The sequence below is a fragment of the Gossypium arboreum genome, chromosome 11 (genome assembly GCF_025698485.1).
Source record: "Gossypium arboreum isolate Shixiya-1 chromosome 11, ASM2569848v2, whole genome shotgun sequence".
Classification (NCBI taxonomy): domain Eukaryota; kingdom Viridiplantae; phylum Streptophyta; class Magnoliopsida; order Malvales; family Malvaceae; genus Gossypium; species Gossypium arboreum.
This window is the reverse complement of record NC_069080.1, coordinates 135,159,509-135,172,341: the sequence shown is the minus strand read 5'-3', so window position 1 is coordinate 135,172,341 and position 12,833 is coordinate 135,159,509. Positions and strand designations below refer to the sequence as shown.

Below are 12,833 nucleotides of genomic sequence, written 5' to 3'. Positions count from 1 at the left end.
TTGTCACGTCAATAAAAAATTTTAAAATATTTAAAATTAATAATTAAAAAAACATGTACATGTGATTTGTCGTATGAATTGTCATGTTTAAAATTTTAATATTTGTCACTATTTTTGTTAAAAAATTAATTTAACTTTTCATTTTTAAGATGGATAGTGATTGACTCTTTCAAAAGAGAATTAAATTCAATTAAAAATTAAAAATTATATTAGTAAAAATATAAAGGCTAAGGGATAAATTTGAATTACACCTTAAGTATTTCCCATATATGTTTATTATGTAAGCTATAAAATATTTGTCATCATCGTAGCCATTTTGCCACCTTTTCTCCAACATCACTCACTCTGCCAAAAACAGTTTACACAATCACCTTCTTTATTACTTCCAACCCCTCAGCCTGAAAATGTCGTCCACGGAGGAAGGAGGCGGCACTGTCGGAGCAGTTTTCACTGATCAAGCAATCATCGACAACAACACCAACAACGATTACGTGAGAATTGATATGTGGTTCCCGGACGTCCCTCTCAGCGAGGGCTAAGTAGCGAATCTCGAGTCATTAGAGAAAGCTTTCAAGGGCGGCCAACCCAACCTCACAGCCAATCCATTGATCCGAAAAGTCCAATCAACCCTGTGCCATAATGAAGATTTCAAGAAGTATTTCAAGCCGAAAGTATCTCAATCGGCCCACTCCACCACGATGATCCCACCCTCCATGAATCCAAGGAGCTCAAGCTCAAATTAGCAGCACATTTCGTCAAAAACATTTACGTCGATAAGGATTCCTTGTACAGCAACATGAAGAAAGAGATCGATGACTTAAAGAAATGCTATGATCCACAGGAATTAGAGAAGTATAGCGACGATGACGAGAAACTGACTTGGATGTTCTTCGTTGACGGCTGCGCAATTTTACAAGCAGTTCATATGCGTTACGGTGATGGTGATGGTGATGGTGATGGTGATGATGATATGTTTAATGTTTATGGCCATTTGTTTATTAGAAACGAATTGCTTACATCTGTCTACTAGGATATGTTCTTGTTGGAGAACCAAATACCTTTTCGTGTTCTTGAATTGCTTACAAGCTTGGGTGATGGCAAAATGTTCATGAATGCAATCCGAAGGTTCATCGACGGTACTGTTATCAACCCAGGCGAGGACAGGTAATTTAGGGAATTAAATAAAGAATCATTTTTGTGGAATTATAAATGTTAAAAGGTTTTTATAACTAGATGGGTGATGGAATCTATTTGACTCTCATTCCCATTTGATTCATTTTAATTATATAAAATTTTGAAAATATTAAAAATATAAAAGAAAGGATTCGATTCTTTGATTCAATTGGTTTAACTCTAATCTTATTCGATTTTTATCCAACCAATCTAATTAAGAAGTATAGTTTGATCCTTAATTTTTATCCAACCAATTTAATTAAAAGTATAGTCTGATCCTTAATTTTTATGATTTTCTTTTTAAGAATTGAACAATTACTTTTTTAATTTAAGGGTTTATTATAATTTAATAATTTTTAAAGGATTAAAATGTAAATTTTCATTTCTTGGGAACGTCCCTTCCTGTTGGAAATTTTAATATCTTAAAATGGTAAGATTTTTGCATTAATACATAATAAAATTGTATTTTAGCTAATTTTGTCTCAATCGGTTTCGATTGAAAATTAACCGAGACATCAATTCAAAAAAAGTCATTAGACTAATCGATTTAAAAATCTATATGAACAGGATAAAAAAATTTAATTAAACCGTACTATCGAATTAAAATTTTTAATAATTTAGTTAATTAAATCAAATAAATTGACCTATTTTGAAAATCATAATTTTAGCTTCATAAAAATTAACAATTCCAAATCCAACAACAAAAAGAAAAAAAAAAGAAAAAAAGAGAAATTATAGCTTGGCTTCCGATTAACACAGATTTTGTGTAGTGAATGGTGATGGGAGCAGCAAAAAGATGGAGAGCGAATTCACTTATTGAATCTACTACGAGTAAGACTCCTTTTCAAAGAAAAACCAAGGTGGCGGCTTTTGTGGTCATTCACTGAAGACGGATTTAGCAACGAATCAAGAACAAAACGGCACCATTCACACACCATTGGTAACTTAAAAGAGCTTAAAAAGGCCGGGATATGGTTAAAAGCAAGCAAGATGTTTAACCGACATCAGTTTCAACCATATCTTCTTCTTCGGTAATTTACGGTTACCTCCGATCACCGTTAATGATTCAACCATGAACTTGATAGCTTACGAAATGTGTCTGGATTTCAAAAACGATTTCACTGTCACTTCATATATGTGTTTCCTTGATTTATTGATCGATAACGCCGAAGATGTTAAAGACCTGAGAGACGCCAGCATACTATACAATAGATTGGGGAGTGATGAAGAAGTGGCTAAGCTTTTCAATAAGATGAACACTGATTTGGTTCCTAATCCAATGATTTACCGTGAGGTTAAACGGTAAATACATAATCATTGTAAGAATATGTGGACTAATCGTGCAGCTCAAGCTTATCATACTTATTTTAGGATTCGTTGGAATTTGGCATTTGTGGGTGCCATTGCTTTATTTTATCTTAGTGCTTTGCAGACTTAATACCATACATCAACCAAAGTAAGTGTTCTTTACTTGTCTTTTCGTAAACTCCTGTCTTTAAGTATCTAATTGATTACTTGATGTCTTTAGTGTCGAAAATTAAAAATTTGAAGAGATTTCAAAATACGATCCTTTATTAAGACATTACTTAACTAAATTAAATTTCACAAAAAGAGCATTATTTTAAGTTAATCCAGAAGAAAGGATCATGTCTTGTAAGTTAGGACACAATGCCTTAGATCCTCGAGAACAAAAATAAACGCCATTTAATCATCACTTAAATTTCGTTTTTATTTTATTTTAAAGTAAATATTCGACTATCTTGGTTTTAGAAAGAAGTTATATTTTGTAAGTTAAGAACACGACTTTTCTAATTCCAGAATAATGAACATTACTTTGATTTATAATTTTTTTTGTGCCTCATGCAAAGACGAATGCAACATTTAAAACAATATGAATTTAGTTTATTTAGGCATAGTATAAAAACGGGTAAGTATGTTCGAATACAGTTCGTAACATAGTTGTAGCAATAAAAAAATGAAATGAAGATATACAATAAAAAAATACTAGTAAATGATGATATAACCATAATAACAATAAAACACCAAATACTAATAATGGCAATAATCACATTAATTACTATATTAAACAACAAAGGAAATAATAATAATGATAATGATAATAAAATATAGAAGTATATAAAAAGAATATAAATAAATAAATTTTAATTATTGAAAAGGTTGAGGAAATAATAAATAAATGAATAAATAAATAAATAAAATAATAAATAAAACAATTTGTAAAAAGGATTGAAGTTAAATAAATCAAGGATCAAATTGAAATTAAAATGAAATTAGGGAGTATAAATTGTAAATAAAAAAGAAATAAGGATCAGAATAAAATGCGCGAAAAGAAATAGGGATTAAATGGGAAATTATCCCAAAATCCCTAAATGCACCATTTCAAAAGGGACCAAAATGGAAAAAGACAAAATTAAATGATAAAATTTTAAAAAGGAAAAAAAGAAATAGGACCGAATTGGAATCCACCTAAAAACCAGAAGGACTAGGAGACAAATATCCCCTCCCCTTTAAAAACATGCGGATCCTAGGAGGATCTGGGTCGGGTCATCGAGTTAGCCTGAAACGACACCTTTTTGGATGTCTGAGGTCACTCCCAAAACGGCGTCATTTTGGAGGCCAATAAAAACCAAAAATTTTTAGAAAAAAATCATTTCCTCTCTGCCTTAAAAAAAATCCTCCCTTCTTTCCCTTTTCTTTGAAATAGCCTCCAAGTCCGGCCAAGGGAGCCGCCAATCTCAGCTGTGATAGTTGCCGGTCACTGACGACGGCTCTGCCATCCTCGATGGTAGGAAAACGGAAAAAAAATTCCTTTTTTTTTGGCCTCTTGATTTGCAAAGCTCGGATCTAAAGGCTAAAACCCTAAAAAGGTAAAAAAAAAGCTTCAATTTTTTTCTTTTTTCTATTCTTTTATATATATATATATTTATTTATTTTTGAAAAAATAAATAAACACAAAAAATCACCTTTGAAGTTTTTATGATTTTTGTATTTCGATTGCTTTTTTTTCTCTTTGATTTCTATTTAAAAAAAAACCTCTATTACAATCGATTTTTCTAGGCTTTTTATAGCTGATTTCACACTATTATTTTTCTATTTTTCTATTGTTCTTGCCATTGTTCTCTTTGCGTGTTTGTTCTTATTTTTGCAGGTAGTGGTTGGCAGTGGTAGAGGCTAGGGTGCGGTGCTGACATGAGAAGAGCTGCATCGTCAAGCTAGGGATTTAGGGTGCAGCGACTAGGGTTTTTGTTCCTTTTTTTCTTGTTGGAAATTGTTTAGGTGTTTCGGCTTATAATTGGGTCTTAAGGTTTTATTTTGGGCTGTTTAGGTTTGAAATTTTTTTTTGTAAAAGAACTCTGGACCATATTAATTTCTATTTTGATTTTGGTTTGGTTTTTTTGGTTGGCCTAGGTAAAATTGGGCTTCTACAATTGCCCATCTTTGCTCGTTGTCGTATAACGAGAATGGAGGAAAGACTTTTAAGAAGGACCAATTTTGTTCGGTCTCGCAGAATCTCAACCTTTTTGGTGCTCCTTTTTTTTCAGTAGCCTCGTTCTAACCCACTACAATTTCAGGGGTGTAAGAAGTGTAGTTTCAATTTACTCCCCTGCAACTTCAAGGAGATAATATTTATAGCTTTAATCTGCTCTACCGCAACTTCAAAGAGATAAGATTTGCAACTTTGATCTACTCCACTGCAACTTTAGGGAGATAAGATTTGTAACTTGTATCTTTATTCTATTCCACTACAACTTTAGGGATATAAGATTTGGTATCTTCAATCTAATCCACTGGAACTTCAGGGAGATAAGATTTGTGGCTGCAATCTGTTCCACTGCAACTTCAGGGAGATAAGATTCGCTATGGTAGATTTAATCTGACCTACTACAATTTCAGAGGTATAGGATTTGTAACTTGTAGCTTTAATCTATTCCACTGTAACTTCAGGGAAATAAGATTCGCTATCTTCAATCTACTTCAGTGCAACCTTAAGGAGATAAGATTAGTAACTTGTAGCTTTAATATGTTCCACTACAACTTTAGGGAAATAAGATTCGCTATCTTCAATCCACTCCACTGTAACTTCGGGAAGATAAGATTAGTAGCTTCAATGTACTCCACTGCAACTTCAGGGGGATAAGATTCAACATGGTAGATTTAATCTGACCTACTACAACTTCAGAGGTATAGGATTTGTGACTTGTAGCTTTAATCTATTCCACTGCAACTTTAGGAAAATAAGATTCGCTATCTTCAATCTGCTCCACTGCAACCTCAGGGAGATTAAATTTGTAACTCGTAGCTTTAATCTATTCCACTGTAACTTTAGGGAAATAAGATTCACTATCTTCAATCCGCTCCACTGTAACTTCAGGGAAATAAGATTAGTGACTTCAATCTACTCCATTGCAACTTCAGGGAGATAAGACTTGTAACTTCAACTTGCTCCACTACAACTTTAGGGAGATAAGATTTATAGCTTTAATCTGCTCTACTGCAACTTCAGAAATATAAGATTTGTTATTTTCAATCTGCTCCACTGTAACTTCAGGGAGATAAGACTTGTAACTTCAACCTGCTCCATTGCAACTTCATGGAGATAACTTGCTCCATTGCAAATTCAGGAAGATAAGATTTATAGCTTTAATCTGCTCTACTATAACTTCAGGGAGATAAGACTTGTAACTTCAACATGCTCCACTGCAACTTCAGGGAGATAATTTGCTCCACTGCAAATTCAGGAAGATAAGATTTATAGCTTTAATCTGCTCTATTGCAACTTCAGAAAGATAAGATTTACTATATTCAATCTGCTCCATTGCAACTTCAGGGAGATAAGATTTGATATCTAATATCTATTCCACTGTAACTTTAGGGAGATAAGTTTGTAGCTTTAATCTGCTCCACTGCAACTTCAGGGAGATAAGATTCGCCATGATGACTTCAATTCGTCCCACTATAACTTCAAGGGTATAAGATTTGTGGTTTCACTGATCTGTTACATTGTTCTCTAGGGAACTTGACCTGTAGAATTCATTTCATGGGCCTATATTTATGCCAAGTATAATAATTTCAATAAAAAAAGTGATTGGTTGGCGTGTAAATAATATGTTGTTGTAAATTTGAGATTTTTCATGAGTGAGGTACAACAATAAATGCAATTAATATATGTAAAGAAGCATGGTTATATGTGAAAGTCTGTAAGTATAATAACTTCAATACAACAAATTGGTTGGCATGTAAATAATAAATTGGTTGGTTGAAATAATAAATTGGTTGTTTGGCATGTGAATAACATGTTGCTGAAAATTTGAGATTTTTGGTAGAATAACAAATGCAATTACTATATATGGTTACAATGTTAAATATTTGAAATAAATTATGTAACGCAATTATAATTTAAATACTAAAGTAAGTAAAAATAATTTTAGTAATAAAATGAAAAGCAAATTTATTTGAAGAGCTATTATTAAGCTAATGAAATTTGAAGAAGTGTTGTAGATATAAAATTCTCTCGGTCTTAGTTTCTTGGTTAAGGCAAAAATTTTGGGCAGTCGAGTATTTAAATTTTATAATATTATTCTCAATTGTGATTTGTGGGTATCATTCTCATTATATGCATATATTGTGTTTAGATTTTATCTAGTTTTTTTTAAAATTAATCCAGACATATATTTGTACTTTAACCTATATTGTATTTGTATAAGTGGAATTTAAAAAAAATGACATAATGATAAATTTAGCTCTCAACATTTATATTTCTGTCTAATTGTCTTTTATTTTTTTATTTGATCTAAATTTAGCCATTAATCTTTCAAAAAGAGTCAAATTCTTTTTTAACAAAATGCTGATTAAACATTAAAATTTTAATGATATTAGTGTCACAACTCAGTATGACAATTCATATGCACTTCATGCTAACATAATATTATTCTTCTTATATGTCAAGTCAATAAATAATTTAAAATATATAAAAATAAAAAATAATATACACATGAATTGCCATATGAGTTGTCATTTAAAATTTTAATATTTTAGTCACTATTTTATTAAAAAATTAATTTGACTTTTTAAAAAATTAATAGTAAAATTTGACTAAAATAAAAATTAAATAGATAAAAAATTTGAATATTAAAACCTAATTTTGAATTACAAACATTTGTCATCATCGTAGCCATTTTTGCCACCTTTTTTCCGACATCACTCAATCGGCCAAAAACAGTTTACAAAATCACCTTGTTAATTACTTCGAACCGCTCAGCCTGAAAATGTCGTCCACGGAGGAAGGAGGCGGCGCCGTTGGAAAACAATCATCAACAACAACACCAACAACGATTCCGTGAGCATTGATATGCCGTGTAAGGACGTCCCACTCAGCAATGTCGAATTAGCGAATCTCGAGTCATTAGACAAAGCTTTCGAGGGCGGCCAACCCAACCTCACAGCCAATCCATTGATCCGAAAAGTCCCATCAACCCTTCACCGCAACGAAGATTTCAAGAAATATTTCAAGCCGAAAGTGATCTCAATCGGCACACTCCACCACTGTGATCCCACCTCCATGAATCCAAGGAGCTCAAGCTCAAATTAGCAGCACATTTCGTCAAAAACATTTCGTCAAGCTCCTTTAACTCTTTTATTTCCCTTTTCAAGCCCCTCAATTCTTCTAAAATTTTAATTTGCTCCTTATTGATCTTATACATGTTCTCTTCTATGCTACATTCCATATGCTCTATCCTATGTGTTTTATCATCAATGTTGCTTAACACACGTGCTAATTTTTCAGGCAATTTAGCTCTTCCTTCTTTTATTCCTTCTATGTCATTTTGCTTTAATTTCTTTCTAATTTGATCCACTTTGTGATTTACCTGTGGTTTCATCCAATGTCTCTCCTGTTTTTTTTTTTAATATATTTTAATATATTTTAAAATTCTAATAATTTGGTGGATATGAATAAATTTACCCAATTTAATTGTTTGTGTTCTTGGAATCCACCTGGGACCCGCTAAAATGTAGGGGATGAATTCACCATAGGCATGGCCTAAGTCTCTGTAACTTGATATGGGTAATTCATTGGATTTGAGATCATATTTTTCTTGCTTCTAATGATTTTAGATATTTCTCATCCATTTTTTTTCGATTATGGGACCTAAAATTAAAAAGAGAAGAACAAAGCAATGGTTAATAACAAAAGTAAGCAGGCAAGAAATTCAATAAACTTCTAAAACAGGGTAACGAATATTAGGATAAATTAATATTTACTCTTTGAACTTAACAATTTTTAATCTACTCCTTGAACTTGAATTCTGTTAAACAACCATGTCATTATTTGGAAATTTTAAATAACTTACATAAAAATTAAAAGAATAGAAAGAATTTTTAAAAAATTCCAAGTAATGATGTAGCATTGACCAATGTTCAATGACTAAATTAAAAAAATTATCAAATTCATTCACACTCAAGTTAAATATTATAAATTTAAAGTTTAACTCATTCATATCATTAAACTAAAACTTCTTTCACAATCAAATCAAGTGTCAATTGTTTTTGAATCTAATCCAAATAATTGAGATTGTTTTTCAATCTAATCCAAATAATTGAGGAACTACAAATGTATAATTTATATTCTACTTGCATTTATATCATAGGAAGAAAACAAGAGTAAATGAAGGACAACCTCAAATGTCAGCTTCATTTTGTGAAGGCAATTGTAGAAGAAGCCAAGAATCATTATTATAGATTAAGTGTTGTAGATATAAAATTCTCCCTCTGATAGGGTCTTAGCTTCTTGGTTAAGTGGAAGGTTTTGGGTTGTTGATTATTTAGGTTCTATAATACTATTCTCAATTGTGATGTATGAGTTTCACTTTTATTATATGCGTATATCATGTGTGAATTTTGTCTAATTTTTTTTAGATTAATCGAGACATATATTTTTACTTGAACCTAAATTATATTTCTATAAGTGAAACTTAAAAAAGAAGACATAATGATAAATTTAACCTCAACATTTATATTTTTATCAAATTGGCTTTTATTCTTTCTTTTTATTTGAGCTAAATTTAGCCATTAACTTTTCAAAAAAGAGTCAAATTATTTTTCTTTAACAGAAATGTTGTTACATGTACTATATGTATATAAGTGCCAAGGAAAAATTAATTCCATAGCTTATTGAGTAATTTTTATGTTCAATTGATCTAGGAAAAATTATGTTTTGGGTGCCTTTAAAATTATAATTCTACATGTTAATACACAATAAAATTGCATCTCAAGCTCTAAAATAATAAAATTTTAATCTAATCTTTTTAAAATATGTAAAATTACAAACTAATAAGTAAAATTAAAAAAAATCATTTTGTCGAGTTTGTAAATGTTAAAAGGTTTTACATTGATTAGACTCTTATTTTTATTGATTAGTTTATTCGATTCAATTATATGATTTTTAAAAATATTAAAGATATATTAAAAATATAAAGAAAATCGATTCAATCACTCAATTCAACTGATCTAACCTCTTATTCTGGATCAATACCTTGTTCAATTTTCTCTCCAACTACCTGACCAACAAGTTTTGTCTGATCCTTAAATTTTTTCATGTATTGATTTATAAGTTCATATTTTTTAAAATGATTGGACAAAATATTTTTCATTTTAGAGTCAAAGTATAATTTTGTTATATATAAATTTATAATTTAATAATTTTAAAGAATTAAAATGTAATTTTCTATTTTTGGAATTACTCTTGTTTGTGATAAATTACTTTATGAACCATTTTCACTGCATCATCTATGGTCCCACTCAAGTAAAAAAAGACACATTATCTTTAATTTGGAAGTTTAGTCCAAATGGATATATGATATGAAAAAAGATGATCTATCCTCTTTTAATTAGATAGGATCATAAATGATATGATGAAAATGGTCCCTAAAACAAATTTTTCATTATAAAATTTTAAATGTTAAATGTTTTTACAACTACATAGGTGATAGAATTGATTAGAGTCTCATTTTCGGTTGATTAGTTGATTCGGTTCAATTATATAAAATTTTAAATATATTAAAGATATATTAAAATATAAAAAATCGATTCAATGATTGGATTCAATGGCTCTAACTCATTATTCTCGATTAGTACCTTGCTCGATTCTCTATCTAACTAGGCCGATCGACAAGTTTGGTTTGATTCTTAGATTTTTTTCATGTATTAATGTATGATTTAATTTTTATTCATTTTGAGGAGTCAAAGTATAATTTTATTATATATAAATTTATAATTTAATAATTTTTAAAAGGATTAAAATGTAATTTAATAATTTAAATAATTTTTATTCAAATCGGATTAGTCGATCACGTAAATTCACCTTACAAATCAATGATGTGATAGATTCAACCATTGAAAACCTTAATTTTAGCTGGCTCCCGATTAACACAAAATTTGCTCCAGTGAATGGTGGCCACAGCAAGGAGAGTGAATTCACTTATTGCATCTACTACGAGTATGACTCCTTTTCAATAAAGAAAAACCATGGCATTGTAGGTTTTGCACTCGATTTTTCATATACTTGATAAATCGCAGCGACCATACAAGAACAAAACGGCACCATTCACACCCTTTTCGTAACGTAAAAGAGCTTTAAAACGCCGGGATATGGTTAAAAGCAAGCGAAACAAGTTGTTTAACTGACATCATTTTCAACAGTTTCTTCTTCGTAGGAAAATTACGGTTACCGCCGATCACTGTCGATGATTCAACCATGAACTTAATAGCTTACCAAATGTGTCCGGATTTCTACAACAATTTTGCTGTCACTTCATATATGGGTTTCCTTAGTTCATTGATCGATGAAGCCGAAGATGTTAAGGAACTGAGAGACACCGGCATACTATACAATAGATTGGGGAGCGATAAAGAAGTGACTAAGCTTATCAAGAAGATGAACATTGATTTGGTTCCTAGTCCGATGATTTACAGACATGTTAAACTGCAAATACATAATCATCGTAACAATATGTTAATTAAATATCCAGCTCAAGTTTATTGCACTTTTTTTAGGGCTCGTTGGACGTTTTTCGCATTTGTGGGTGCCATTGCTGCACTTTTTATCGGTGCTTTGCAGGCTTTTTATACCATACATCAAGCAAAGTAAGTGTTATTTTTGTAAACTCTTGTTATTTATGGAAATTTTGTAACTCCTAGATTTTCGATTCAATCTATTTAATTTTCTAAATTAAAAAAATTCATCCCGATCCGAACGCAGATAGGTTCAATTAGATCTTACCATCCCTATTGTCTTCTTAAATTAGTAAATTTATCATTTAATCCTTTTAAAATTTATGAAATTATAAATTAATATAATAATAAAATTGTATTTTTACCCTTCAAGTTCATTTTTTTATTTTGGACTCATCCTAAAACAATTTTGACTTGGCCCTTGGTTTCAACTTTCAACCAAGAGTTGCTTGTTTTGATTTTGGGATAATGACAAGATGAGGCTGTAATCCATTTTTCATAGCACCTGAAATTCAAAGGCTAAACAACAATTAAACCATCAAAAGTTTGTTTTGATTTTGGCTTACAGTGAGCTTCCAGCCAAGAAAATTTACAATCTATATGTATACATTGTCTTTTAATACAATTGGAGAGTGCAGTGCAGAGGAGCAGTAGGGCAGAGAAAATGAATGCAATGGGTAGTGAGACTGGCAGAAAAGGAGTAGATGCATAGAATGGTCAATGTTGTCAATCCACAATCATTAATTGACAAATGAAATCAAAGACCAGACAATCTGGACATTATACCATTTACATGATAGGCATATGCTAAAAAAAAAATTTAAAATATAATATGATAAAATAATGTGAAATTGGAAAAAAAATTACATGGAAGTGCTTGTACATTGAGTTGGATTACATTTTGCTCCCTATATTGAAAAATGAGTAAATTAGTCCTTATATGTTAGATCAAAAAGTAAGTTAGTCATTTCTGTTAAAATTTTCATTTATTTGTAATGTTAAAAACTGGCGTGACTAACGGAATAACCAAATCATGACATGTGACATGCCACTATACCGCAAATTGATGTATATGAATCAATTTTAATAATAGAAAAGGATTAAAATTTTAATAAAATGATCAATTTGCTCTTTAATCTGATGTATAGAAACTAACTTGCTTATTTTTTGAGTAAATAAGATAAAATGCAATCTAACATTTGGCACACAGACTTTTATGATACTTTTACATGTGAAAATGACATCGATACATAATTTATCATAATTTATATAAATACATATGTTAAACATAATTACACTAGAATGGGATATTTTGAAAAATGATTTGTTGAAAATGTATTAAATTTTTTGGAAACTTGCTTTTATCATACTTAGTAGCAGCAGTCAGCACGACTCGATACCATTGAGGCGTATAGTGGATTTGCTAGCATTTTCATATTTCTCCACCCAATCATGCGTCTCACTATCTTGACGCCTCTCACAATGACGATCATTGATCTATTTCGTTTTATTTGCTTTATTTATCTTATTTTCGATTGTATTTTTAGTTTTAGTTTTTTGTAATTTGATTTGTGAGACTTCTTTATTTTTATTTTTCTTTTGAAATATGCTGTTGTTTTTATTATTTTGAT

At 30.4% G+C, this 12,833-nt stretch overlaps 1 protein-coding gene across 1 annotated transcript; it reads left to right on the top strand.

Annotated features, from left to right (window-relative positions):
- Positions 1-404: 404 nt before the first annotated feature.
- LOC108471390 (uncharacterized) lies at positions 405-11,338 on the top strand. Its single transcript, XM_017773018.1, has 5 exons — positions 405-505; positions 646-979; positions 1,031-1,164; positions 2,182-2,475; positions 10,891-11,338. Exons 1-5 carry the CDS (start codon positions 405-407, stop codon positions 11,336-11,338), a joined length of 1,311 nt encoding a protein of 436 aa, XP_017628507.1.
- The last annotated feature ends 1,495 nt before the right edge of the window (positions 11,339-12,833 follow it).

Coding starts and splice junctions, on each gene's coding strand:
- LOC108471390 (XM_017773018.1), top strand. CDS start 405: ATGTCGTCCACGGAGGAAGGAGGCGGCACTGTCGGAGCAGTTTTCACT. Junction 980..1,030: donor GTGATGATGATATGTTTAAT/GTTTATGGCCAT, acceptor TCTGTCTACTAG/GATATGTTCTTGTTGGAGAA. Junction 1,165..2,181: donor ATCAACCCAGGCGAGGACAG/GTAATTTAGGGA, acceptor AACCGACATCAG/TTTCAACCATATCTTCTTCT.